A 27817-nucleotide genomic window follows, 5' to 3' on the forward strand; every position below is an offset into this window, starting at 1 on the left:
GGTCAGTTCTCTTCCACGGCTGCCCAGGATCACCATACTGAGGGTGATGTTTCTAAAACTGTGCTGTATAGGGGCACTGGGATGGCTCGGCTCATAATCTCACAGTCTGTGAGTTCGATCCCTGTGATGGGCTCTGTGCTGACAGCTCAGAGCCTCGAGCGTGCCTCACATTCTGTGTCTCTCTCTTTCTCTGCCCCTCCCCCATTTGCACTCTGTCTCTCTCTCTCAAAAATAAATAAAAATTTTAATAAAATAAAAAAAAAATTTTAAACAGTTCTGTATAGCCTCTTTGCAGCCCATTTGCCAATACTCCTGTCTGCATTGGAAGGATTAAAAGGCACAAAGTGACGTTCAAGTATCCAGCAATCATTACAACCGCCATCACCACAACAGACCAAAGGTATCGGCACCCACACAAGAGTCCACTGTTATCACACCATTCATTGGCCTGCCCTGCAGGCCTCGGCCTCTGGCTGGAGAAACTATTTACAGCCCCCAGAGAGCTCTCTTTTATACCCACAAGGCAAAGTTGACTTTTGTTTCGGTAAAGAAACTCTTTTTTTTACCAGTTCAATTCCATGGTACCTCTCCTCTTACTCACGACTGGTCATCAAAACCCATGACCCTCTTAGTCCTAGCTTCCATTTGGCAAAACTGTTGAAATGATGACAACAGCAAAAATAACAGCAATATGAAAGAGTGATCACTTTATGAATGTGTCTGATGCGTAAGTGCCGTTCTAAGACTTGACACATTTACTGCACAGTGTGCGGTTTTGTACCAATCAAGTTTTCGCTAAGCTGGAACTTCTAAGGCAGCTTGATGTCTGTAGCTTCTAAGAAACTCCTTATTCATTTACCCGTGCCAGGGCTGATGGTTGGTGAATTTCCCCCAATCTTTTCAGACCTTTATTTCTCTAGATTCCTCCCACTGTTGTGGAGGTTGGGACTCCTACATGTTTATACTCCTATTGTTTATTCCATGCTCTCACAAGGTTTCTACTCCCTGATTGAACATTAACTCACACTCATTCTGACTTTAGGAGGGAGGTGCTATTATTATTCCTACTTCACAGGGAAAGAGGCACAAAGAGGGAAAATTATTTTCCCAAAGTCATACACCTGATGAGTACTGTAAGATTTGAATCCATACTAATTTTTTGACTTAATATCTGGTTAACTATCATAATAGACTGCCATAACAGAAGATATAGAGAGACAGGCACTATATAGTTGCCATTCCAGTACATATAGATGGTATATATCATACATATCATATATAATATCGATACTATGTGATATATATATAGGATGCATTATAAGTAGCAGATATCATATATATATATATATATATTACATAAATTATGTAACTGATTATATAGAGACATTCAACTTATATATAGAATTTAACTCTAGGAATTTATAGAAATTGATTTTTCAACTGTTTTCACTAACAGCTAATAAATCACCACCTGTGTATAATTAAAAATATACATACATGTACATATATTCTCAACTGTATACATTTGGTATCTTGATATTAGAAACAATACTTGAAAAACCAGTTTCTATAAAATCCCAGAGCTAAACTGTCCTACAAACCAAAAGGAATGGGTGAAACTGCTTTTTTGGATAATATTGGTGCAAGAAAGAAAGAAAGAAAGAAAGAAAGAAAGAAAGAAAGGGCTGAGCTTATTAATGTTCAAGCAAGGATGAATTTGAATCGAGAAAGTTAAGTACTCTGCGTGGGAGGATCCATGAGACAGTATAAGGCTGTGAAACAAATTCAATGTTTAGAAGAAAATGATAGATAATTCCATTTAATGAGTATACAGCAGACTAATTATTGCAATGAAATATGTTTAATTAAAAAGAAGTCTGCTTCCTAATGATTATACTGACTGTAAACCAGTTTGGAAAACCCCAAAGACAGCTAAAGACGATATATATAAAGGCTACAAGGAAGGTTTACACAAGAAGGGTAAATAAATGCATCTACTGTGGTCTAAAGTAAGCATTCCAACTATCCTAGGCTCTTTTCATGTACTACTCCCTGATTTCTGAGGGCAATGCCCAGTTGGAAATAAAAGAAAGTCTTAGGAGAATCATTTAAATACATTTTGATATAAATTTGGAAAAAATATATTTTAATATAAATTCTTAGAAAATGCAACTTATAGCAAGTTTCATTCAGGATAGTGTTAAAATCCATTCACATAATCAAAACATTAACCAAATGTGTACAGCTCCAGTTTGTAGTGGGACTTAGCAATGACATGTAAAGCATGTTTTCACATCCTATTTAGGTCACACAATCATTGGTGGCCCAATGGACAGGGAAGAGCATAGCGAGTGGAGGAGAGCAGAATTGGGGGTTTCAATCCAGGGCTGCAAAAAGGTGACCCTGCCTGGATCCTCCAAGAGATTCTGAGAATGTAATAGATGAGATCATCAACACAGATTAATAGCCTTTATTAGATGCAAAGTTCAAGGATTTTTTTTTTTTAAAGCAGGAAGGTCTTCAGCTTCCCATCTTCTAGAATATCTCATCCTTCTACAAGAAGGACAATTTTGAACACCTAGAACAAGGACAAAAGATTTCTTTTTTTCCAAAAGTGCCAACTTCTCTGAGGAAAAGAATGCTATGATTTATTACTATGTTTGCCATGGGTAGGGCGTAATAGGTAGTGTAACTCATGCCAAGTATTTACTTTACCTAACTTTTCTGTAAATTATTTTCCTCACTTCAAAAAATGTATCTTCATTTGTCTCCTTAAAAATCACAAGTCACGGATTTCTGCTATGATTTCTTGAAAGTCTATGCCTTCATATGTGAGATAATTAGAGGAAAATTAGCTTAATAGGCTATATCTATCCTTGGATAATCTTCTAGTGAGGTCAGATCTGATTGTGTCTAAGGTTTGAAGAATAATTACTAGTACAAATTCCCTGGGGAAAGATTTTTTTCTCTCTTCTGGTGTAATGAGGGGCTCAATGTAAAATTGGTCAGATGAAATGTGTTTGGGTTTTTTCCCTATAAAAATAATTGTAACACCTGCTCTCTCTTGCCTTTGTAAACATCAACCCATTTTTCTATTATATGGGTTGAAAGTCATTTTCTATCGGATACATTTAAATAAGTACCAAAATAAAGAACAAAATCATGTATATTTCAGGAATAATTTCATGACTCATGTATTATTACTAATGATGTTAAACGTTCATTAGGTGCCTACTTTGTGTTAGGTGCACAAAGCATGGAAAGCAATAAATGCTCTCCAGATAGGTGTCAATCTACAGAATAATACTGCCTCCCTATAGAAGTGTAGTTAAAAATATAAAGACCAAGGACTCATGAGAATAAATGACATTTTGTGAAATGTGAAACTAGAATATTTCTCCATAAGTTTCATAAACTTGTATACCTTTTACCATGCTTAGCAAAATAATTGAGCATTCACTAAATATTTATCACACCATCATATCTGAGAGCATTTTACAATAAAAAATTACATCTTCTGTTTCATTCCACTTTACAATAACCCAAAGGTAGATAAATACAGGAAACAAATACAGGAAAATAAACCCATTTTATGGGTGAGAAATGAGCCTCAGGGAAGTTAAATGATTTGTTGAAGATAAGGAAGCCCTCACCGCACTGCTTTCCCATTCACTGTTGGATGGTTTCAATATTCGAGTGCCAATTTATCTCTGAGCCCCAAGTTATCTCTGTAAAACTTGTGCTTTATAAGTTCGCTCTCCTCTAACCTTGCATTGTCCTTATGAGGTTCTTAGGATAAAGTTCATAGTCTTAAGTGTGACCTAGAAGGCCCTGACGAACCAAACCTTCACCTAACTCCCTGGCTTCATTTCAAGGTACACGGACTTCACTCAGTTCTTATCACCAAGCTCCTTCTTAAATACCAGTTTTCATGTCTGTTCTCCCTTTTGTTTATGACACCCCTTCCTCCTCCATCCTTCAGTCAGGCTAGCTTTTATTCACCCTTTGGGTCTCTGCTTAAGTAGCTTACTCTTCAAAATTTTCCCCAACTTTCCACATTAGGTGAAGACCCTGTTATTCATTCACATACATTCCATATATAAAGAAAACATTTGTCAAAGTCTTTTTGGCTGTCCTGAAGATGGACCAATTCCTTATTTGGTCAATTTCCCAAAGTATAAGTTATAGTGAAGGATAGAGCCCACCTCCCATTATGGAGGGCTAAAAGTAGATACTTGTTCCCTCCTGTCTTTTAGCTAGAACACAGATGCATGGAAAATTAGATGCACCTGCTTCCAAGCTCAAATGAGAAGCTCGTGACTGAAAGAAGCATGGACAGAAGAGAATTTATCCCCAGTATGGTGACAATGGCTGTGCTGACACCCAGTTTTGAGAAATCACAGAGACATCAACAGGATTGTTGTTGATGGTAGAATCCTTGATCCCATTCTGGCAATGTAAGGAGTACAAGTCATGGATCCTGGTGATTAGTGGAGTAGTTGGTAGTGTCCATACTTGACTAGTTTTGTAGCTTAATTTTGGGTGTGACCCAGCTATGCATCCACCCTTATCCATTTTCTCAGCTTGGTTTCCCAACACTCCTGACAAATCTATAAACTAACACATGTCTTTTCAGTAAATTATATTTCTGTTTCAAGCAGCCAGGTTCAATTTCTGTTGCTTGCAACTGAGAACCCTGAAAAAAAACACTATTTCCCTTTTAATCTTATGATTTAAAAGGAATACATATTTCACTGATGTCTGCTTCCCCAACTGAACTATATGCTGGAAGACTTGTACTTTGTCTATTACATGAGCCACAGCTGTCTAGCACAGGTTTGTCACATAGTGGACAAAATCAATCTGCTGCATGAAAACAGTGAATTAATATCTGCAAAGCACTGTGCCTAAGTGATAGAGAGGGTAGGGGATAATAAGGTTCAACAATGGAAAATCATATATATGATACTCAATAGAGAGGATCTGTTTATAATGAATTATAAACAGCCACACACACACACACATATATACTAATGAATGTATATATACATATGAACTAATGAATGACCATTATGTAAGATAGAACGTGAAAAGTGTGGGAAAGACAGAAAAGTCAAAAGGAGAAGAAATGAAGGCATTATGAAAGAGATATCTTTCAGGCAGGATCTTGAAGTGTATATCAAATTTTGATATTCAAAATTTGGAAGAGGGATTATTCAGTGAAGTCTGGACACTTGGAGGGATGAACAAAGACACGGAGGTCAAAATGCAGAGAATGTAATGGGCACCCTACTAACAGCTATTCTGGAGGGGGAAAGCTATTAGGGAAGAAAATGGCATGTCTAGGCTGCACTATGAAAAAGTCAAAATTACAGAATTATTTAAAATTTAACAGAGTAGAAAGAGTAGACCAAAAAAAATCAGGTTTTAGAAGCTGTGGGTATAATTCAAAGGAGAGGTAATAGGACACTGTTGTAAATAGTAGAAACAAATGAGTGAGACAAATTATGAGCCACCAAGAAGGTGGAATTGCAAAGATTTGGAAACTGGCTAGGTATGGGAAGTTTTTTTTAAAGAAGAAAAGTTTTTTAAAAGTGAAAATAGGGGCGCCTGGGTGGCGCAGTCGGTTGGGTGTCCGACTTCAGCCAGGTCACGATCTCGCGGTCTGTGAGTTCGAGCCCCGCGTCAGGCTCTGGGCTGATGGCTCAGAGCCTGAAGCCTGTTTCCGATTCTGTGTCTCCCTCTCTCTCTGCCCCTCCCCCGTTCATGCTCTGTCTCTCTCTGTCCCAAAAATAAATAAACGTTGAAAAATAAATAAATAAATAAATAAATAAATAAATAAATAAATAAATGTGAAAATAAAGCATGGATAACCAGGAAAATGGTACTACCAAGAACAGAAGAAAGAAATCATAGGGAAAGGTGAAGTTTTATAGAGAAAGATCAAAGTTTTTTGTAGGATATTTTGAGCTTAAGGTACAGATGCATTCCTACAGGAACTGGAAGTAGAGGTCTGGAGCTCAAGAGAGAAATCAGAGTTAGAGGTCCAGATTAGGAACAGAAGCAGATGCTGTCTTCTAGGTCCCCTCAACTCCCTTTATATCATTTCTGTGTACCCTTCTCCCCAGTTCTGTGTGGGTTCAGGCATCAGCCTCTGTGGCCCACTTTGGAGGACAACTGTGAGTTACTAGAGGTGTACTACCTGCGTGTGCAGATTGCTACAAGAGTTTGGAGTTTACGTGCTCTTCTCTTCTGTCCTTAGCCCTTTCTGGTGCCAATCAGGTAAAGAAGTATGAAAGCCTTGCCTTGAATTGTGCAACACTGAGATGTACCTTACACTCCAATTGTTCTGCAAGATCAGGTTGACTTATGCCTGAGATCATACCCTTGCCTGACCTCCTCCCTTCCCTGTCCTGCTCTAATCCTTTCCAGTCTCCTATAAGAGCACTTCTTCACTGAATCATTTGTATATGAATCCATTTCTCAGGGCCTGCCTCTGGGGAACCAGAAGGAACACAGGGAGTTGTTCTCACAATGTGGCTCAAGTCCTCCATATTGCCACCGATGTTCTTCCTGTTTGTTTTATCAATTTTTGAGTGAGGGGTGATGAGATCTCTGATTCTAATTGTGGATTTCTCTATTTCTCCTTACACTCTACTGCTTATGCATCACTTATTTTTAAAACTCTGTTATAAGTTGCATAAACTTTTAAGAGTTTTAAGTTCTCCTGATTAAGGGATACGTTTTATCATTATGATATTACCCTCTTTATCCTAATAACTTTGTTGTGATTGAAAGTTATTTGGTCTGATGTTAATATAGCCCCTCAGGCTTTATTTTGATTACTCTTATCATGGTATGCCTATTTACATCCTTCTACTTTTAATATGTTTGTGTCTTTATAGTTAAAGCAGGCATGTTTTAATCGGTGTGTAGTTCAGTAAGAGTGAACCATAATGTAAAGTATGGACTGGGTGACTAACATGTGACAACGTAGGTTCACTCTTTGTATAAAACGTACCATTCTGCTGACAGATGCTGAAAATGTGGGAGGTTATGTATGCATGGGAACAGAGTGTACATAGGAAATCTTTATATCTCTCTCAGTTTTGCTGTAAACCAAAAACTGCTCTAAAACAATAAAGCCTTAGGGGCGCCTGGATGGCTCAGTCGGTTAAGTGTCCAACTTCGGCTCAGGTCATAATCTCATGGTCTGTGGGTTCGAGCCCCACATCGGGCTCTGTGCTGACTGCGCAGAACTTAGAGCCTGCTTCAGATTCTGTGTCTCCCTCTCTCTCTGCCCTACCCCTGTTTGTGCTCTGTCTCTTTCTCACTCTCAAAAATAAACGTTAAAAAATTTTTTAATAAAAAAAAACAATAAAGCCTTAGAAAATAAATTTTAAAAAAATTTAAGTGCATATTTTACCTTCATTTTTGAAAGGCACTTTGAAAGGCAACCAATCTTAGGTTGGTAGTATTTGTTTTGTTTTTTTTCTCTTTTAGTAACTTAAACATATTTTACTCTCTTCTTGCTTGCATTGTTTCCAACAACAAGTCTGTTGCCACTCTTATCTTTGCATCTCTGTATGTCATGTATCTTTTTGGCTTGCAGCTTTGAAGGTTTTTCTCTTTATCATTGCTGTTAAGAAATTTTATTATGATATGGCTTGGTATATATTTCTTCATGTGTCCATTGTCCATAAGTTCACTGAACTTATTAGATCTGTGGATATAAATTGATAAAATTTAGAAATCTGTCAGCCATTATGTCTTCAAAATTTTCTCTATGTCTTTCTTCCTCTTGAGATTCTAATTGCAAAAATATTCAAACAAGGTTCTCCCACTGATCACTATACTTTCATTGTCCAGTATTCCCTCCCTCTGTGTTTCACTTTAGTTCCTGTTTCTATTTCTGTGTCTTCAGGTTAACAAATCTTTTCATCTGCAGTGTCTAATCTGTTAATCCTCCACGAGTATTTTTCATCTTCAACATTGTAATTTCCATATCTAGAAGTTCAATTTAGGTCCTTTTTATGTGTTTTATATTTGTTTCTTTAAAAAAAATTTTTTTTACATTTATTTATTTTTGAGAGACAGAGTGTGAGCAGAGGAGGGGCAGAGAGTGAGAAGGAGACACAGAATCCAAAGCAAGCTCCAGGCTCTGACCTGTCAGCACGGAGCCCGACACAGGGCTCAAACTCACTAACCACGAGATCATGACCTGAGCCGAAGTTAGACACTTAACCAACTGAGCCACCCAGGCACCCCTATATTTGTTTCTACATGCTATACTCAATCCTTATTTTTTGAACATGGCATACATTTATACTAACTGTCTTAATAATCTTTCTACTAAAATTATCATCTGTACCATTTCTGGATTTGTTTATGGTGGTTGATATTATCCTCATTATATTTCATATTTTCTGCTTCTTTGCATGCCTTATAGTTTTTAACTGGATGCCAGACATTGCGAATCTTATCTTCTAGGGTGCTAGACATTTTTGTATACCTTAATATTCCTGAGGATTGCTCTGTGATTCAGCTGAGTTATCTAGAAACAATTTGAGCATTTTGAGGCTTTTTAAAAAGCTTTGTGAGGCAGGACCAGAGCAGCCATTCACCTAAGGCTGACTTTGTCCCAGTACCAAGACAATACTTTTCTGAGTACTCTATCCAGTGCTCCATTAATTAATCAATTTTTTGCTCTAGTTCCTGGAAACAAAAACTGTTCCTGGCCATGTATGAACTCCTGGAATTATTCCTCTGCTCCCTTGGCATGCTTCTTCCTTGGCCTCAGATAAGTTACTTACCTTCATGTGTTGATCAGCATTTATCTGAAGATTTAAGGAGAACGCTTTGCTGACCTCCCAAGCTTTCTCTGAATGCAGCTCTTTCCTCTAGTATTCTGTGAACTCTAACTCCTCTGGATCCCTCAAACCCAGCTTCACCATCTCAACTCATGAAGACAGCTAGCCTCCACAAGGCTCTTTCTCCCCCATACTCTGGAAACTTGCTCCTCAGTGACTCAGTGACTTTTTTCTTATTCCTAAGCAATCACTACCCTGCACTGTCTGATGTGCAATGTCCGAAAACCAGTGTTTCACATATTTTTTCTGGAATTTGTTTCAGCCACAAAGATGAATCCAGTCTTGGTTATTATATTTTGGGCAGAAGTCACGTGTTGCTGTTTTTGGTAATAAAGGAACTTTGTAAGTGCTCATAGAGGGGAAAAGATTGACTGTAAAGTAGAATTTGAAATTGAAGAGAGAGAAGGAAAAATTAATGAATGAATTTCCTAAAGGAAGTACAAAGGAGAAATAATGAAAAGCTGGGATGGGACTTAACTTTGGATAAGGAAAAAAAAAACCACTTCTTCTGAGACAGGAAGAAAGTAGGAGAGTAATAGCGATAAAGCATAGAAATTTAGACGCAGGCTTCATTTGGTCAACTGATACTACGTGCACTCCTATTATGTAATGTGAACAAATCTCAGCTCTTTTCTGCAGGGTGGGTCAGGGGATGGAGGAGGAGAGCGAAGCATGACACCCAGCACATGTCTCCCCCAAATCACCCTCATTCCAAATCCTCCCTCCTGAGCTTTCCATATTCTTGATAAAAGTGAGTGTTTTGTAGATTATCTAATGGGCTCTTAATCAACTTCCTTTAAAACTTCTGGTGGTCTGATTCACAGCTCACATTGGTAACTGGTATTTATCATCTTTTGGTGCCTCCACTGATCTTTTCAACTTAAAATCCTGTTATATAACATTACCTAAGGGGTATGAGACAAGTGAAAATACAATTTCAATTTAGCAAAGCAAGTGTTCTGTTCTGTAAGTGTTCTGCATATCAGGTTATGGAAATACAGTGGATGGGCCGGGGCCCTACATAAAATTCAAAGGCCAGATAGATAAGGGGAGTAGGAGTGGTAAGAAGGAAGGATGCTCCATTAGAGGGAGGAGAATGTGTGAAGGTCTGGAGGCAGGAATTTTTGGAACTGCAGCTGGATTAATAGGACAGGTGAGGTCAGAGAGCTCATCAGAAGCTACACCCCCACAAATACCCTGAATGCTTTCTGGGGTGTTTGGAATTGATCCTGAGAACAGTAGGGAATCCTAGGGGAGTTTTAAGTAGAGGAGTGACTGCAATCAATTTTGTGGTCAGAAATCATTCTGATATCAGTGTAGAGACTATACGGGAAGGAACAAGACTGTTAGAGTAGTTACTGTGACAAGGGATACTCTCATATCCTGAGATAGAAGGAGAATAGTAGGGATGGAGAGAAGTGATATATCCTCGAGAATAAGATGGTGGAACTGCCAGATCTTATAAGTGATTAAATATGTGGCATAAGAGGAGCTACCAGGGGAAACACCCAGATGTTTGTCTTGGGTAACCGGATTGACGGCCCTGTTTTCAATGAAACAAGTATTACTGGTTAGATGTCCTAAAACTCCTTGTAAAGTAAGAGATAGTAGGGACGGTTGGAATGGTTTAGACTTGCTTTCGTTCACTGAACATATTTGTCTACTGTGCCAGGCTTAAAGATGGGGAAAGTGAAAGAAGCTATGGGATAATAAACAAGACACGTAGTGGGGAGGGGTGGTGGCAGAAAGTGACAACCTCAGGAATCCTTAAGTCCCAGTCAAGGTTAGATAACATGAATTAGTGGAAGCAAGAGTCTTGGTTATGATCTTCTTTCAGTAACCCTGGACACTATGAAAGTAGCATCAGAGAAAGCAGATATTGATGGCGGGTGGAACCCAAGCTGCAGAATATGGGGGCAGTGTGGGTAAATTTACAGTAAAGTACAAGATGGAAGGCAATATCTGGGACTAACATGAGCATCTCTAAAATGCCTTCCCATGAGCATAGAAAGGATAGGGAAGCCAGAATGGGGCCAATGGGAGAATAAAGGCAAAGTGAAAGTCTGGAGGCCAATGCACTGAGAATGAAGGAGAGTGTGATGAATAGGAGACAGCCATCAGAGAGAATGTCAGCGTTGAAAGGAATGGCAGTAGTGAAATTCCAAAAGGTGTGTGCAGATGTGATTTCACTTCATAGAAGGCAGCAAGTGGTTGCGAGGCAAGATTGTTAGAAGTGTCATGAATATGAATGATGACATTCCAAAATAGGGGTTCCACAGGAAGTCTATGAACAAGGTAAAAGTCAGGCTGGAAGTCAGTTATGGAAACAGGACAGGGAAAGAGCAGAAAGTAAAAAAGAGCGCAGAGTCAATTGTGTGGAGGAAGAGACACCGTGGTGAGGTGGAGGTGGGGGTGAGTGCTTTCCTTCCTGAGTCCAGAGGTATTACTTTCATTAGAAGGAAACTGGTATTATCACGAGAAAGGAGGTATGGGTGGCGACCATGAGCAGGGAAAAACATTCTAAGAAGGGATTAATTTTCAAGCAAATAGTATGTTACAATAATAGATAAGAAACCTCGAGGATAATTCTTTTCATTCCACTGATCATTGTGGAAGCAGGTAGGAGAGGGAAAACAGGGATGGTCAGGGACACATGGGATAGCAAGGAACGTGCTGGAAGGGACACAGTGAAAAGTTTTCCCCTCAGTGGCAATTTTTAAAATAAGTGAAATTGAGGCTCTCTGGGTCATTTGTATTTCTGGAAACTCCAAAGTCATTTTAAGTTTATTGGCTAAAATTTGGGGGGCCCATCATAGTTGCTGAGCATCTCCCTAATGAAATTCTTTGAAGAGGTCTTCCCTTTGAATTTTCCTTTCATTTCTTTAATGTTTATTTATTTTAGAGAGAGAGAGAGAGGAGATTGTAAGCGGGGCAGAGAAAGATGCGGACAGGATCGAAAGCAGGCTCTGCACTGAGAGCGGAGAGCCCGATGCCAGGCTGGAGATCATGACCTGAACCGAAGTCTGACGCTTAACCAACTGAGCCACCCAAGTGCTCCCTTTTGAATGTTCTTCAAGTGCTTATGGAGAAACGTTAGGCAGAAAATACAATGTGATATGATACACAGGAAGATTATTCCCTACTGTCAGGGTCTGAACACAGAGAGAGTTCACTAATGAAACAAGTCAGAGGAGAAAACTTTCTATTTCCTATGAAATAACTAGCTCACATTAAATATCAGAAAGTAATGACGAAGAGGTGGAGAAGATGGGAGGAATATACAGAAGGTTTCACCCACACCCTGTTTTGTGGTTTTTGCCCTCATCCTGCCACCACACCTATGAGTTTCGCTTATTAAAATAATGAAGAGGTGGAATGACTAAAAACTGCTGACAATGCATAGAGCTATACACAGTCCCATAAAGGCTAGTACCAACAGACAAGATCTCTATTCAATTTGGGGAATGCCTGATGATGTTAGCTAATATTTTTTCCAGCTTGGTCTATCTGTGCATACTGGTGTGTGTACTTTTGTTTATCTTCAGCGGATCCTTGAGAAGATTAATCTCCTATCCTTCATTTCACTTACAAGATGTTGACATTAAAATCAAAGATAAAACGGGGATGAATTGGGGTAGGGAATCTAAACTATACATAGCATCCTTTTAAAAAAATCCACTTAAGTGTTTAAAAGGCAACAGCAATTCAAAGTTTGGAACAGGTAAAATCAATTAAAGTTTTATGCGGAAAATACAGCCTGGGCAACATCATAGGTACACAAGAGCACGATATGAACATGGGTAAAAATTCAAAAAAATAGCAGTCGTCATAGAAGCTACCATTAAAAGAGCACTTCCCATGGTCTAAGCTCTTTCCATGTTAATGTAATTTCGGTAATGACAGGAGGTAGATAGCCTTAACCCCATTTCACAGATGAACACACCACAGGCCCGCCAAGAAGCCTTTGCAGCATCCACCACCAATAGGTGTTGGAGCTGAGCCATCTGACTGCCCTAGCGGTGTTTAAAAAATCCCACTAGAGTCTCACTTAAGGCAGATCTACTCCACTTTTTAGGTGTGCCTAGTGACCTTCATTTTACCTGCCGAGTCACAATTTCAAGACTTGTCTTACAGTTACATTGAAGAAAGTAGGGTAGAGAAGTCGTGAGAGTAGGAGGAGGGGTAGGGCAGGTGGAAGAGAACAGGTGGAAACGAGGGGAGCTAGAAGAAACAAGTAAAGAGCAGGGCGCTGGCCCGCGGAGGGGCGAGGAGGGCGCGGGAAGGACCGCGCCGGGTGGCCGCCGCACCTGTGCACGTGACCGGCGCGGGCGCCAAGGCGGCCTCGGCGCGCTCACCTGGACCCACGTGACGGGGCGGGGCCCCGCGCGGCCCTAGACAGCGCGGCCACGCCCCCTCCGCGCGGCGCGCCGGGACCCCGCGGACCCGAGCGGCGGCGGCGGCGGCGGCGGCGGCGGGAGCCCGGGCGGCGGAGGCGGGCGGCGGAGGCGGGCGGAGGGAGGCGGCGGCGGCGGCGCGCAGAGACGCAGAGCGGCAGCGGCAGCATGTCGGCCGGCGGAGCGCCAGTCCCGCCGCCCCCGAACCCCGCCGTGTCCTTCCCGGCGCCCCGGATCACCCTGCCCGCCGGCCCGGACATCCTGCGGACCTACTCGGGTGCCTTCGTCTGCCTGGAGATTGTAAGTGGGGCAACCTCGGCGCGTCGCCCGGGGAGCGAGGACCGGCAGTGGCATCCTTGCTTCCCGGGGCTGGCTCCCTCTGCCCGCGCCCCAGCTCCCTTACATTCGACGTGGCCTTTACCTGCGCCCCTCCCGGGGTCCTGCCCTCTCCATGCCCAGAGCAGCCCGAATCTGGGCCCTCTCGCCTGGCACCTGTTACGCTGGCACCTGCTCTCCCGCTGGCGACAGAAATGGCCCCGAGGGAGCGAGCAGACGGCCCAGCGCCGGGGCCCAGGATTGGGGTCTTTGAGAGCGGAAGGGTGCTTGGGCTTGGGGCGCCGTGGAAGACCCCCGGTGGCTTGGCCAGGGGCCGCGCTTGGCTAGGGCCAGAGTAGGCTCTCTGGGCCTCGCCTGTTGCTAACCTGCCATTTTGTTGGGTGGTGCAAAGGTGTAGCCGATGACTGAGTGACCTGAAGGCTGCCACGACGTGAAAAGCCGGAGGCGGGAGGTGCCAGGAAGAGAAGGCGGGCTTAAGACCTGAGCCTACCCACCCCCTTCCCTTTCCATTGTTAGTGCCCTTTGGATTGGGGAGAGGAGCAGAGCTCTGGAGGCAGGGCAGGGAAAAAGGTCAAGTGAACCGTGCCCTTGGCAGTTTCTAATAAAGTGGGCCTGAGAGTGGCTGGGACGTTGGTGGGGGAGGTACAGAGGTGGCTGTCAAGTTCCTCGCTGCCTGCCTTTGCGCCTACTGGCTTCCGAGCCGACCTGTGCAAGTCGACACTTCTCAGCCCACTTTGTTGGGCCTAGGTGAAGGTGAGGTCACCTGCCCTGCCGTGCACCTTATTGGGCTAGAGATTTTTCAAACCTTTTTAAAGCTATTTTGTGGAGTTGGAAGCTTTTGGAGCTCTTTGTGGACCAGGGGGAATGTGCAAACATAAATTGGGCAACCCCAGGTTGCATCATGCCCTGAGAACGGCAGATGCAGAGTGCAGTGCTAGCCAGTCCCTGCCCTTCCTGTAGGCTGATGTTGTTTGTTCCCTATGGAGTTTTCATCTCTCTTTTCTCACCTCCCCTGAGTTTGCATAACCTGGATTTATTTGGTCGCTTCGGTTTCGCTTTTGTGCTTGTGGGGCCGGAACGCCTTGTGAGCATTGGTTTTCTGCCCTATTGTGTGAAGGTGGCTAAGGCGTGCTAAGTTAAGTTTAGCTCAGATTTGAATCTGCAAAAGGAGACAAGTGAGTTACAGGCTACGACATCAGTAATAGGATCGTGACTGCGAGGCTGGAAGAGGCTGGTTTTGAGTCTGAGCCCAGTTCAGAAGCATCTGAATGCTTGGGATGAGGCGCGGGCATCCATGTGAGGAGAGTAGAGAGGGGATGGCACTGGGCCCGGGCACCGTTGCGTGTGTGTGTGTGTGTGTGTGTGTGTGTGTGTGTGTGTGTAGGAGGGGAGACACTCTTAGAACGGTAGAAAGCTTGTATAAGTTCTGGGCTGCTTTAGTACCATGTTCCTCAAACTCTACTCATTTGCATATCGCTTTTAGAAGTTTTTGCCATATCTGCATTCCACCTGTTCTAGGATTTACAGAATGTTCACTTCGATTCACTTTCTAAACTTCAGTACCTACTTTAGCCTCATCCTAAGCAACAATATACATTAATTCTCGAATTTGATATACTGGGTATATTTTTTTAATATTTACTCAAATATATACTTTCGCGTTTGCATACATGTATGCATACATGTAAAGATATGTAAGAATACATGTATGTATATAGGGACCTGTATACATACATACGCAAAGAAGGCTCAAACACGTGCCATCACATCAAATACTGTGCCAAGGGCCATCTGTGGTCTTGTCATACTTTTGGAAACACTGCCTAATTCTGTGGGAAAAAAGTGGAAGTGATTTATTTTCTCTCCCCTGCCCCCATATCTCTTTATCTAGCCCAGGAGTTAGTTCTCAACTCTGCTGTACTTAATTACTTGGGCAGCTTTTAAAAATACGGTGGCTGGCCCAGACTAATTAAATAAGAATCTCTGGGGGAGCGCCCTGAGTCGGCTATGTTCTTCTAAAAGCTCCCCAGAGGGTCTAGTGAACACATGGCTGGGAACCCCCGAGGGTGGCCTTTACCAGGGCTCTGTGGACAAGACAGCCCTCATGCAAAGCCAGAGCTTCTACCCCTCCCCATTCTAATAGGGACCCAGGCCCAAAGCAGTATCCAGACTGTTCCCCTTATCTCTTCAAGTTTTCTTGTTGCTTTAAAGTGTTCAGTCTTCCACGGCTCCTCCTCAGAAATTCCTCTGCCTGTGAATGAGACGTGACAGTTTGCTAGGAGCAGTTCTAAACACCAGGTGATCTCCTTTCTGGGGGCCTCTTCCAGTGTTTCTGGATATCCCCAAACTCCTTCTCAATTTTGGCCTTCTGTTCAAATGCATTTGTCTTGGTGAGTTCTCTTTTTGCGTCTTGTTGCCATCTAAAGCTTGATGTGGGAAAACAGCAATTGACAAGTGGGCTGGGCTATCAGCAGCTGACTAAGCTAATGAAACCGTGATCTTGGAGTTCACTTCTCACACTAACTGGAAACTTTGCTCAGAAAATTCAGTGTCACAGATGGTGCCTATACTTACTGTGGTGAGTACTCAGTAATGTATAGAATTGTCAAGTCACTGTGTTATACACTGAAACTAATAGAACGTTGTATGTCAACTATACTTCAATAATAAATTTTCTCAAATTTTACATTAAGAATTCATTTTCATTCCCTCTTATTATATCCATGCATAATCTCTCAAGTGTAAGCCGTTTATTGAGAGATAATTCAAAAGATGCAAACAGTGCCTGCCTAATGGCACCAGGTAAGGCAATTTATAGCACTGGCTTCATAGGTGGAGAATATTGCAACCACATAGACGTGGCATGGTTTTTTGAGACAAATGTGGTCCACTCCCAGATATTTAGGTTGTCAGCTCCTATGTTTTTGCCCTGAGCTATACTTACCAATGCATGCTTGCCTTGAAGAGTGTAATACTAAGTTATTTTTGCAATGCTAAGTCTTTTAGTTTAGGATGGAAAACATCACCTTCAGAGTTACATTTTCAAATTCTCTCAGTGTTTCCTGGTTTAGTGTTTTCTAAGTCTTTTGTCAGGTACTGATTGAATACCTACTGAGTGCAAGACACTCGTCTGGGGGGAAAAAAATGGTAGACCCTTCCTCACCTGAAAAAACATCTAACCTAGTTGAGATGATCTGCATAAAAATAACTGCCATTCAGGGACGAGGTGAATATGGAGAGTGAGCTACAGCTAAAGTGTTTTCCAGGCAGGTCTGTTTATAAGAAAATGAACGTCAGAGCATCTGTCCTATGGGGCCGAACAAGATACTTGAGGTCCCTGTCCTCAGTGAGCTTACCTTGTATAATCCGCAAGATAGATCAGATGTTACAGTTAAACATGGAAAAGAAGAAAGGTCAATATGTTGAATTCAGTGCATTGCATGGTTTCGGTGTTTGGGAAACTATCCACATTCCCCAAGATGTTCACTAGCGTTTTTCTTTATGGGAGATATTCTAGGACTCCTATTCACATGCTCTGACCTGCAGTGGTGTGGATGTCCCAATAACTTTCACTCATCCAAAAAATAATTAAGAATCTGCTATGCATCAGGCCTTATTTTATGCCCTGGGAATAGGATAATTAACATAGCTCCTGCCCTTAAATTCGTGTATAGTGAAGTATACAGTCAAGAAAGAATTCCAGTGTCTGAAGTGATAAAATTGGTCATGAAAAGTACTATTGAAAAACGGGGTAAAGCATATCTGGCCACTGGGGAGTCCGAGCCAGGCAGCTCGCATGAGATGGTGACACAGGAGTTTAGTCTTAAGTGATGAGTAGACATTCAGTAGACAAGAAAAGTGGGAAAGAGAATTCCAGGTAGAAACAAGGGCATGTGTAAACGCTAGAGACAAGACAGACCATGGCACGAAGGTTCCAGCAACTGTTTTTGTTTTTGTTTTTTTATTTTTTCTAAATTTTTTTTAATGTTTATTTTTGAGAGAGAGACAGCAAGGGAGCAGCAGAGAGAAAGAGAAGGAGACACAGAATCTGAGGCAGCCTCCAGGCTCTGAGCTGTCAGCACAGAGCCCAATGCGGGGCTCGAACCCATGAATCACGAGATCATGACCTGAGCCAAAGTCAGAGTCGGATGCCCAACCGACTGAGCCACCCTGGTGCCTCTGGTTTTTTATTTTTTTTACATGACTCATGGGAAGGTGGCAGAAGAAGGAGAAAGAGCAGAAAAGGCCCGAGTTGTGATTTGCTGAGAACTGACTGGACCAGGCATCACATGGGGAGCTGCTGAAGGCCAGGGGCAAATGTGATCGTACTTGTGTTTTAGAAATCTTTGAGTACGGGCACCTGTGTGGCTTGGTCCAGTCAAACGTCCGACTTCAGCTCAGATCATGATCTCGTGGTCCTTGAGTTTGAGCCCTGCATGGGGCTGTCTGTCATCAGCACAAAGCCAGCTTCAGATCCTCTGTTCCCCTTTCTCTCTGCCCCTCCCCCACTCATTCCCTACCCCATCTCACAAATAAACAAACATTCAAAAAAATCTTTAAGTGGTGAAGTTTGCTGATAAAACAGAGGCTGAAGGCAGATCAGTTAAGGGACTTATGTCAGTGGTTTGAATGAGGGATAATGACAATGACAAATGACAGAAGTACAGAAGAAGAGAGATCTGACCTTTAGAAGGTCAACCAAGTATGTAAAGTTTGACATGTTCTGAAGTGAAACTACGGTAAACTTAAATATAAGATGTAACTCAGTGGAATTACAGCAGGAGCACAAAAGTTAGAGGATGGTGGGGAGGTAGGGGCTCTGGAGCGGGCGTGCACAGAGAAACCTGTGGAAGAGATTTCAGGTTATTGTCAACCCAAAGTTTTGACATTATACTAACATATAAACAGTCAGATGTGTAGGGTTGTCTTTTCTTGCCCAGAAAATAGATTTGAGTTGCACAGGGACACTGTGTGTTTGCAGCAGTGAAGAGGGGCTCTCTGTGGGTATGTTTCCTTCTCTGTGGGGGTTTTAATTCTCTAAGTAGGATTTTCCTTTTTCCTCTGGGTTAGAAATCTCCAGCCTTGTGAAAAGAGTCCTTAAAACTGCATAAGAGAAAAGGAACTGATGCCCTTGCCAAAGATTATTTTCGGCACTTGCTTCGCCCTGACTAGCAGCCCCTTACAAAATAGGAAGAACTACAGCTCAGAAAAAGTTACATCAGTTTCCTGAAACTCTTCACCTGGAGCTCCAGAGGAAAAGGTCAAGGACAGGAGATTGGTTTTGCAGAGCCCTACAGAAATGTTGGACGTGGTGGTAGGAGCCGTGGCCGTCGCATGTCTGCGTGGATGTGTCCGCATAGAAAAGACTGCGTAATGACAAGGACAGGGACCGGGCTGTCATACACAGTATTGTGCATGCGCAGCACCTGACCCCTGCTATCTGATCTGGAGGACGGTCTGGACAGTGTGTGAAGATATTCTAGAGAAACTGGCTGGAGTGGACAAGGGCAGCTTTGAGGTAGATGTCCTGAGCAACTCTTAAAACATCATGGTTCTTCTCCAGGAATCTGCAGTCTGACCTGAATTTCCTGTGTCCTCTCTAACATGAAAGGGGCCATGTCCTTTCATATGTGACGTTCTTAACTTTTGTATAATGGCTTTCAGAAGGAGGGAGGTAAAAAGCAAGAAAAGAGGCATGAATGATCTGTGTGGTCCTTGCTGACATCAAGGCATTGACCTGCATGAATGTTTTTAACCTAGGTGATAACTAGTTACCTGCAAACAGGAAAAGAGGATTTGAAAAAAAAAAAAAAAAGAAGAAATCAAGGGCAGTTATAAGTAAGAATAAAAAGGGGCCAGAATTTATTTCTCCCCTATAAAGATGCACTTTCCATTTTAGGACCTTAAGTAGCCTCAGCTACTTAAGAAATTGAAATGGAAATTTGGGGCAGATGGGGAGGAAAGGCCTGTAGTAACAAATGCTTCCCAGCATCCTCAAACATATTTTTGAAATTTTCAAATGTGAATCTAAAAAGCAAAACTTCCTTTGCATTAGTGTGTTTTGTACCTAGGCCCCTTCCGTATATGCTATTTCCCATTGCTTCCCAGAACTTGTCTTGTTCTCCTTTCTCTGATTTAAAACAAAAACACCTTGCCAGCTTGTAGCTCTGAATCAGAACTGCACCAGGGCTAGTCCGGGGCCAGGACCAGTTTGGATGGATGTCCGCATGGTGAGAGAACAGATGGGGATTGATGGAGGGCTCAGGAGGGGGTCGGGTAAGGCACAAGATAAACACCACCCTGGCCAAGAGTTCCAGTCACAATTGCAGGAGAATAGGTGAATTGAACACATTTGAGGCTCGAAGAAGGGTAAAAATGGAGTGTCATGAGCTAGACTGGCAAAAGCTGCCACCTTCCCCATAACTTTCCATCCCCGCCTCCTGAGATCTTGCTAGTACAAGATCTGGGTGGGTGTTGCCAATAATAACTTAAAAATTGAGAAGTACATGTTCCTGCTTCACTAGACTTCATGCCGATTTTTGAACACCCACCATGTGCCAGCGAATGAGCTAGGCTCCAGACAGCAGTGTGTTCTTAGCATCTCAAGCTGCACTTCTGGATCATTTTCTTCTAGAACCATTCATTACACATACCGGTTGGTTTCCGTTTCTTTCAGGGAGAATGCAGTTGAACGTCTCCTGTAGAAAGCTGTCCTGGGTTCTGAGCGTACAGAGATATTTAAGGCAATGCTGCCGACTCTGACTTCACAATCCAGTGGGCAAACAGCCGTATGAGCCCATGATTTCAAACCAATAGATGTCAGTGCTACAGAGGATACACCTATCAGTAACCATGGAAGGACCAGGTGGTGGCATCCAGCCAGGGAAGTCTGTGTGGAAGACGTGCTGCCAGAGTTTAGTTATCCAGAGAAAACTTCGACGGCAGCATGCTAGGCAGAAGCATGAACCAGTGTGATGGACTCGTGTGCAGGGGGTAAGAGACCAGAGCCCGGAGTGCCAGGCGAGGGTGGCTGGGGAAGCAGCAGTGCCGGGAAGAAGGTGAGCTTGGAGTTGACTACAGTCCCACAGTGAACGAATTTATATACTTATGGGCTGCCTTGCAAGCACATCTATCTGCCGACCAAAGTATGTTCCCAGTTAAAAAAAAAAAAAAAAAAATCTTGGAATACAGGTTATGTATAAAGAGCTAACTGTAGGTCATCTATTCATTAGACTATAAATAGTCCCAACATACTAAACACTCTTTAACCATGTTTAAACCAAGTTTATTTATTTATTTTGAGAGAGACAGTGAGGGAGCATGAGTGGGGTAGGGCCAAGAGAGAGGGAGAGAGAGAGAAATTCAAGCTCATGGCGTGGAGCTTGACGCAGGGCTTGAATCCACGAAACTGTGAGATCATGACCTGAGCTGAAGTCAAGAGTCGGGCCCTTAACTGACTGAGCCAGCCAAGTGCCCCGATATTCTGAACTTTTGGAGGCCACAAACTCCTTTGTGATCCTGATGAAAGTTGTGTCCTCAGAAAACTGCACGTGCACTTTACCCAGCTGGATATGACTTTAGGGAGTCAGCACTCCCACATCCACCAAGCTACTCCACAGCAAAAGGATAGAAACCCTTTGGGGGAGACACAATAGCATAGTATCGAGAGCATAGGCTCTGGAAGCCAGGTGTCAGTTCGAGTCTCATTCTAACATTTATTAACTGTGTAACTTAGGGCAAATTATTAATGGCTATCTGCTTCAACTTATCTGCAAAATGGGAGTAATAATAGTAATTATCTCTGAGTGTTTGTGAGGATTAAGTTGGCACAAATAAAACCCTTAGAGCAGTTCTTGGAACATACGCATTCAATAAACGCTGGCTAGTATTTCTTTTATCCTCATTAGCTTCAACCTCTTAGTCAAACTGACTCTATAAAACCAGACTAAGAGACCATTTTTTTTTCCCTCTATGCTTGCTGGTGGGTTCATTCTCACTGCTACAGTGATGAAATGCTCAATATATAAATTTTTTTAATGTTTATTTTTGAGAGAGAGAGACAGAGCACGAGTGGGGAAGGAGCAGAGAGAGAGAGAGAGAGGGAGACACAGAATCCGAAGGAGGCTCCAGGCTCTGAGCTGTCAGCATAGAACCCGATGCAGGGCTGGAACTCACAAACCACGAGATCACGACCTGAGCCGAAGTCGGCGCTTAACCGACTGAGCCACCCAGGCGCCCCTGAAATGCTCAATATATAAATTGCAGGAAAATTGGAAACTTTCTGTTATATACAGAAAGTTCCAAACAATTAAATATTTCTCCTTAGGGGTAGTCTAACCAGTCCTTCCTACCTTCAGATTCACTTACCTTTCCCTGTTCTCATTCCAAACATTGACTAAAAATAGGTCAGAGTAGGGACTGGCCTGTTTACTTAGTGCAATAATAAGAGTGCACTAAGGTGAAGGTGTCAGATTGGTTTGAAAACTGTCAGCTAAGATGTTGGAGGGCATGTTTAAAAGCATGCTATTAGGAAAGAAGTGACATTTGAAAAGACATAGGCTATTTGCAAAATGAATCCTTTCGAGACACGAAACCATCCAAATAGGAGACAAGTCGCGAAGTGTGTCATCGCACAGCCAGGATGGCCAGAGTTGTTTCTGGCACAACACCCTGTTTTCCTGCGGGGTTACGGGTTTTCACCCATCCACGGTTTCTAGTGAAAACACGTTTCAAGTCCAACTCGGAGGGCTCAGTTCAGTGTGATGGGCGGATGAAAACGTCCGTGACTTTCTTATGGGAAGGCTTCAATCGAGTCACACCCTCGTGGGCTGCAGGAGCCAAGCTGAAGTGGTCAACACATGGGAAGCCACAAAGGAGATCTGTGGTTTCAGGGATGTGTAGCAGTTTAACAACTGCAACTCGACACAGACATGAACACTCCAGGTGGCTGCCAGGGACCCCTGAATTTGAGCGCAGAAGGGAAGGGGAAACTGAGACACAGGGGAAGGCTGACACCTACTTCTAGGAAATGTTTGCCTTTGCAACATACCTGGAAGTCTGGTTGTCTTTTTGTTAGAGCTTGAGGTACAGAGTCATGCGCCCCAGCTTTGTTCCTGAAAGAAATGTCAAAATGTGGTGCATTGGGGAGTTTTGTGTGTAATTATCAGACTTTTCAGGACACTACAGTGATGGAAGGCAGTGATAGACAAGAGGTCAGAATGTGGATTCAGATCCAAGAAGAGAAAACGTGGGCGGACACAGCACCCCATCCTTCTTTGCAGTGTGTGTGCTGTGCAGTTGCTACGATACTTTATCAACTGTTCTCCCTCAGATTGTAACCATTTTTGACTCTGCTTTTCACCTCTACAATCAAGGCTCCCTCCAGAGTCACCTCTACTAAACAGGGATGCTAATATTTACAGTATGGCTGGTAAATGCTCTCAGCTTAGTAACACCCAGGATTAGAAGAGGTGAGTGTGGTGAGCATTGGTAATATTATTAAAAGATCAGTCGTTACAGTTGCAGCCAGGTTGGGAAGCTCAGGAGAAGGGGAAGCTTTTGGCAGAAGGAAGTCGTGAAGTGAGGAAGAAAAAACTGTGTCAGAGCCCTAGTGACCTATATGCCAACGTGAGTCTGTGCAGTGAGGAAGGTGGAACTCTGTAGTGAGCTTAATTACGTTCTCTGACCCGTCCCTCCAGTATCTCCCAAAGCCACCGTGGTGAGCAAGACTTAAATCCGGATTTCACAGACTTTCCAAGCCCGGGATGTGGAGTATGTTTACGTGGGGGAGGGGCATTCGCACCCCTTCCTCCCTCTCCTGCCCCCTTCCCACACAACACACACCGCGAATGAGGAGGCCAATCTGTTCTCTTTCCATGTAAGTGCTTGGTTTCCTTCCCAAGCCTTTGAGGTGTTGGAAGGGCTCTGGTTTTGAGTAAGAACGGTTTATCTGTACTGTTTCACATCAGCATCTGCTGTCAGAGCCCTGGTCTGCCCTGTAAGCCTGCTTCAAAACCCGCCTCCCTGCCTCTCTTTCTCCATGCCTCCCATTAGATTTCTTCTCTCCTCTCCCAGCCTCTCAGAGCACACTGCATGGAGCTCTTTTTATAGCACTCGCCACAATCTGCTCCGGAATCAGCTTTGATGGTGTCTGTTTCTCCCTAATCTAGAGCTCCAGGATACAGAACCTCGCCTTTTTGTCTTTTTTCCCCGAGTATTCTTCTGCAATACCTGGCAGTAGATTTGAGGTCAACTAGTTTGAGATCCAGTCTGGGTTTGTTAAATGTTATGCCTAATTCTGGGGGATCATATAGCCCTTCTTCAGAGTGTCAAATTTATCATAATCCCTGTAGCATACATTTATGCTTTAATATCTGAGTCTGCCTGCCCCTAATAAACAGGTTCTTTATTACCCTGGTTGAATGAATAGATATTTATTAGTGATGTATATTTCTTAAATAGTATTTAAAGTAACGTAAGTTATTTGTGGTGGGAGAGTAAGAAAAGGTTACCAGAAAGAGGATGCTGAGAAAAAAGGAAACAATTTGAAGATCTTATCACCTTCGGATATTTAGTAGACAGTATGAAAGAGTAGAGAATCTTTTTAACAGGAACATTATTTCTTTCGTAACAACTAATCAGTTTGTGGTTAAATTTTTTAATGTACATTAATATTCATGACTTAGATTTATTTCATAAAACTTTGTGGGTTGATTGTTAATTTGTTTATTGTTATTTTTTTAATTTGAAATCAGGACTTCAGGTATACCAGAAACCACAACTGTAAATGTAATGATTGGTGCTTTAGTTATCATACTCAAGTGATAATTCATTATGCTTTCAAAAATATTTTTCAAAGTGGTAGTGAATTGTATGACTTGGCCTTTGTGGAGAAACTTGAATTAAACTTGTGGTTTTGACTTTTAGCGACTTGTGCAATTTGGATATTATCTACACACTTAAGCCAGATACATGGGATTACTGTTTGTTAATATGTGGAGCTCTAGCTATTCTTGGAAACTTGGAGCTTTTTTTACTAAACAAATATGGGAGAGCCTTCTGCCTGCCAGACAGACGTGTTTCTATGATATCACTTCCATGTATATGGGGGGGGGGGGCGGGGGAGGGAGGGGGGGCGGGGGAGGGAGGGGGTGCTGATTCCTACTTGCCTATAGGTTTCTTCAGAACAGGTTTCTTCAGCCTCAGCTTTTGGGTCACCAAGTCCAGCCCAGTGCCTGACTGACAGTTAGGAAGGGATCATTATGTTGATGGATGAATGGCTTAGGATGCAGAGGCCTATAAGGCGGCTGGCTGCCAAGAAGGTCTCATCGTGCAGTTGGCGTGGAAGCCAGGACATTTACAATTACAATTACATCAGTATAACATATCCATACAGGGAGCTTGCCCAGGGGACAGGGTACCTGAGCATGGGGTGGGACTCAGGAAAGACTTTGGGGTGTTGTCCTCTTCAAGATGAGCTATGAGTGGAAGTTTCTCAAATACTCATGGGGAGGGAATGACATTCTTGGCCAGCATATGTGAGGCCACTCAAATGGGAAAGTGCTTTGTCTTTGGACTATGGATTTTTTTTTTCTTTAATATGAAATGAGAGGGGCTTAGTGGCAGGAGACAAAGATGGGAAAGACAGGTTAGAGCATAAAGGGCCTGGAATGCCATGCAAAGGACGGGTAGCCTCTATTAGCAGTAGCATAGAGGAGAATTGCTATGGTTAGGTTCGAGAAACTGGCCGTCTTCACCCCAACACCATTCCTCCTCCTATGATGTCTCACTCACCCCTAGTGGCCCAAACCAGAAATCTGGGTTTCTTCCTTATCTGTTCTTTTGCTGGCATGTTCCCTACCTGCCACCATGCCTACTTCTAGGCATGAAACTAGAAACTGGAAACATTCTAGTTTCTGTCTAATCCACTCACTTTCCTCTGTCCTCCGTGCCCGAGTCTGGACTGTGCTCTGTGGCTCACAGTCTCCTCTGTGGTCCCCCAGCCCTGCATCCATTCCTCTCCAGCCCTGTCGCTCTCTGGCCAGAGAGAAGCATCTAGATACACGTTAGATGGTGCTCACTCCTGCTCAGGCATTCTGTGGCCTCCCATTGCCTTTGGGAGAACGCAGGACCCTTCAGCTCAGCATCCAGCCCTCGCCTGTGGCCACCCCCCATGTGGTCCCTGCTGCCCCTGTAGTGCTGGGCTCCGCTCCTCAGCTCCCCCCCCCCATCCCCCCCACCCCCAAGTCAGGGCTCATCTCCAGCAGGAAACAGCCTTCTCCTCCCACCTCTACACTCCCTAGCTTTGTCTTTTGGGTTGCTGCTACTGGGGCGTATTTCCTGTCTTTTCAGCTCTGGATTTTTAGAGCCCTCACTCGGTGAACCTGCAGTGCCCAGTATTTGCCCAATTGTGACAGGTGTGAAGCAGCATTTTACACACTTACTTGTCTCTTTCCTGTAAGAGACCAGGAATTCTGCGATGGCGGAGACCAGGTGTAGCTTGTTGACCATCTTATTCCCAGCATCTGGAACAGTCCCTGACAGGCAGCAGCTACTTACTGAATATTAGGTCTGTGCCCAGCATGCAGAAGAGTATCAAAAATCAGGTAGACCTTGTTCACTACCACATACAGCCGCTGCGGCTTTTACTCGACAGATGGGCAATAATCTCACATGTTCAAATAGGCCATGGTAAGGGCGGACATGTGGCCATTAGTGCTGACAGGTTAGAAAGTCATGGCTGATCTGTGCTAGTAAACTCTCTGAAGTGGTAAGAGCGGAAGCCAGAGGTGTGAAGAATCACAGCAAGGATAGGAGGTGAGGACCAGGCACAGATGAATTTGCAAAAATGGTTGACTGAAGAGGAAATAGTAGTTAGAAAGGCCACGGGGTCAAAGGAAGATATTTTTAGGTGATGCAAGAGTTCTGTGTCTGTTCATGGACTGAGAATGAGCATCCAACACGGAGGCAGGTGCAGAAACAGGTGTGGCTCCAGGTCAGACCTGTGCATGGAAGTTCTGGCCTTGCCCTTGAGGAAAGCAGGTGTCTGTGTAGGGGGCTTGCAGCATGTGTACAGGGGTCTGGGGGGAAACAAAGGTAGAGGTAGAGGTGTAAGCATGGACGTTCAGTTCTGTTGCCCACTCCTGTGACATCTTTCTTTCTTCCTTCAGCTGTTCGGGGGACTCGTCTGGATTCTGGTTGCCTCCTCCAACGTTCCTCTACCTCTGCTACAAGGATGGGTCATGTTCGTGTCCGTGACAGCTTTTATCTTTTCCCTCCTCTTCCTGGGCGTGTTCCTCTCTGGCATGGTGACTCAGATTGATGCCAACTGGAACTTCCTGGTAAGGGATTTTTAAGTCTATTTCAGGAAAATGAGAGAGACGTATAAATATCTTATTCTGTCCTGAAATGCCTGATCCCCTCTTCGATCCACAGTGAGAGAGAGAGGTCTGACCACCGGGTCTGCTGTGCTAGTGCCTTGCTGGACAGCAGGGTCCCTCTTTGTGAAATTTCTGTCAATAGAGCCGAGCAATCTGTTACTCCTTTATGAGTTAGGTGACCTTTACTCAAAGACTCTTTTATTTCGTACAGTAAATGAATTGCATTACAGTTATTGAACTATCGAAGAGATGCTTTTGGGGGATGGATGCTATGACATACATCTTGAAATTTTCCATTGATTTCTGCTTCAGATATTAAATATATATATCCTTTTCAGAAAACAAGGAGCGATATATTCTCTTCTCTAAATACTTACAAAAGGGGATAGTTTGTATTTGTTTTTAATTCCTGTCCTAAATTATTAAGAATCAGTCAATTTTAAGAGATGAATTTACAATCAACATAACTTTAAAAATTATGACACCATTAAATTGGATCCACTTACTTTCCCTTTTCCCATATAACATAGGGGTCCTTTTTCATGCTTATGCTTATTCATTCTCTGGGACCATTTCATAATGGCCAGTGGAGGTTGAATTCCAATCAGTTGGTAGCTAGAAATTTAAACCAAGCCTTAAATCAGGCTTATATTGTTCCTTTCAAGTATGGTAACATTGTATTCACCAGCTTTAGGACAGAGGCTAGGCATATTAAAAAATGTTCTTTGTTACAGAGTCTTAGAAGAACCATCATCCTAAATGTTACTAGCAGTGAAGTCTAGTGAATGTGGCTGCCCATTAACCCAGCCCAGGGGCAAATGGATAGTGTAAAAAGTTA

General features: G+C 43.1%; 1 protein-coding gene across 1 annotated transcript in view; it reads left to right on the top strand.

Annotated features, from left to right (window-relative positions):
- The first annotated feature begins 13338 nt into the window (after positions 1-13338).
- MAL2 (mal, T cell differentiation protein 2) overlaps positions 13339-27817 on the top strand; it is a 28921-nt gene continuing 14442 nt past the window's right edge. The window contains exons 1-2 of the mRNA XM_047842750.1: positions 13339-13564; positions 26770-26940. Coding sequence (XP_047698706.1) covers positions 13433-13564; positions 26770-26940 — 303 coding nt within the window. The 5' untranslated portion in view covers positions 13339-13432. The remainder of the gene's footprint in view (positions 13565-26769; positions 26941-27817) is intronic.

Source organism: Prionailurus viverrinus, chromosome F2, assembly GCF_022837055.1.
Source record: "Prionailurus viverrinus isolate Anna chromosome F2, UM_Priviv_1.0, whole genome shotgun sequence".
Lineage (NCBI taxonomy): Eukaryota > Metazoa > Chordata > Mammalia > Carnivora > Felidae > Prionailurus > Prionailurus viverrinus.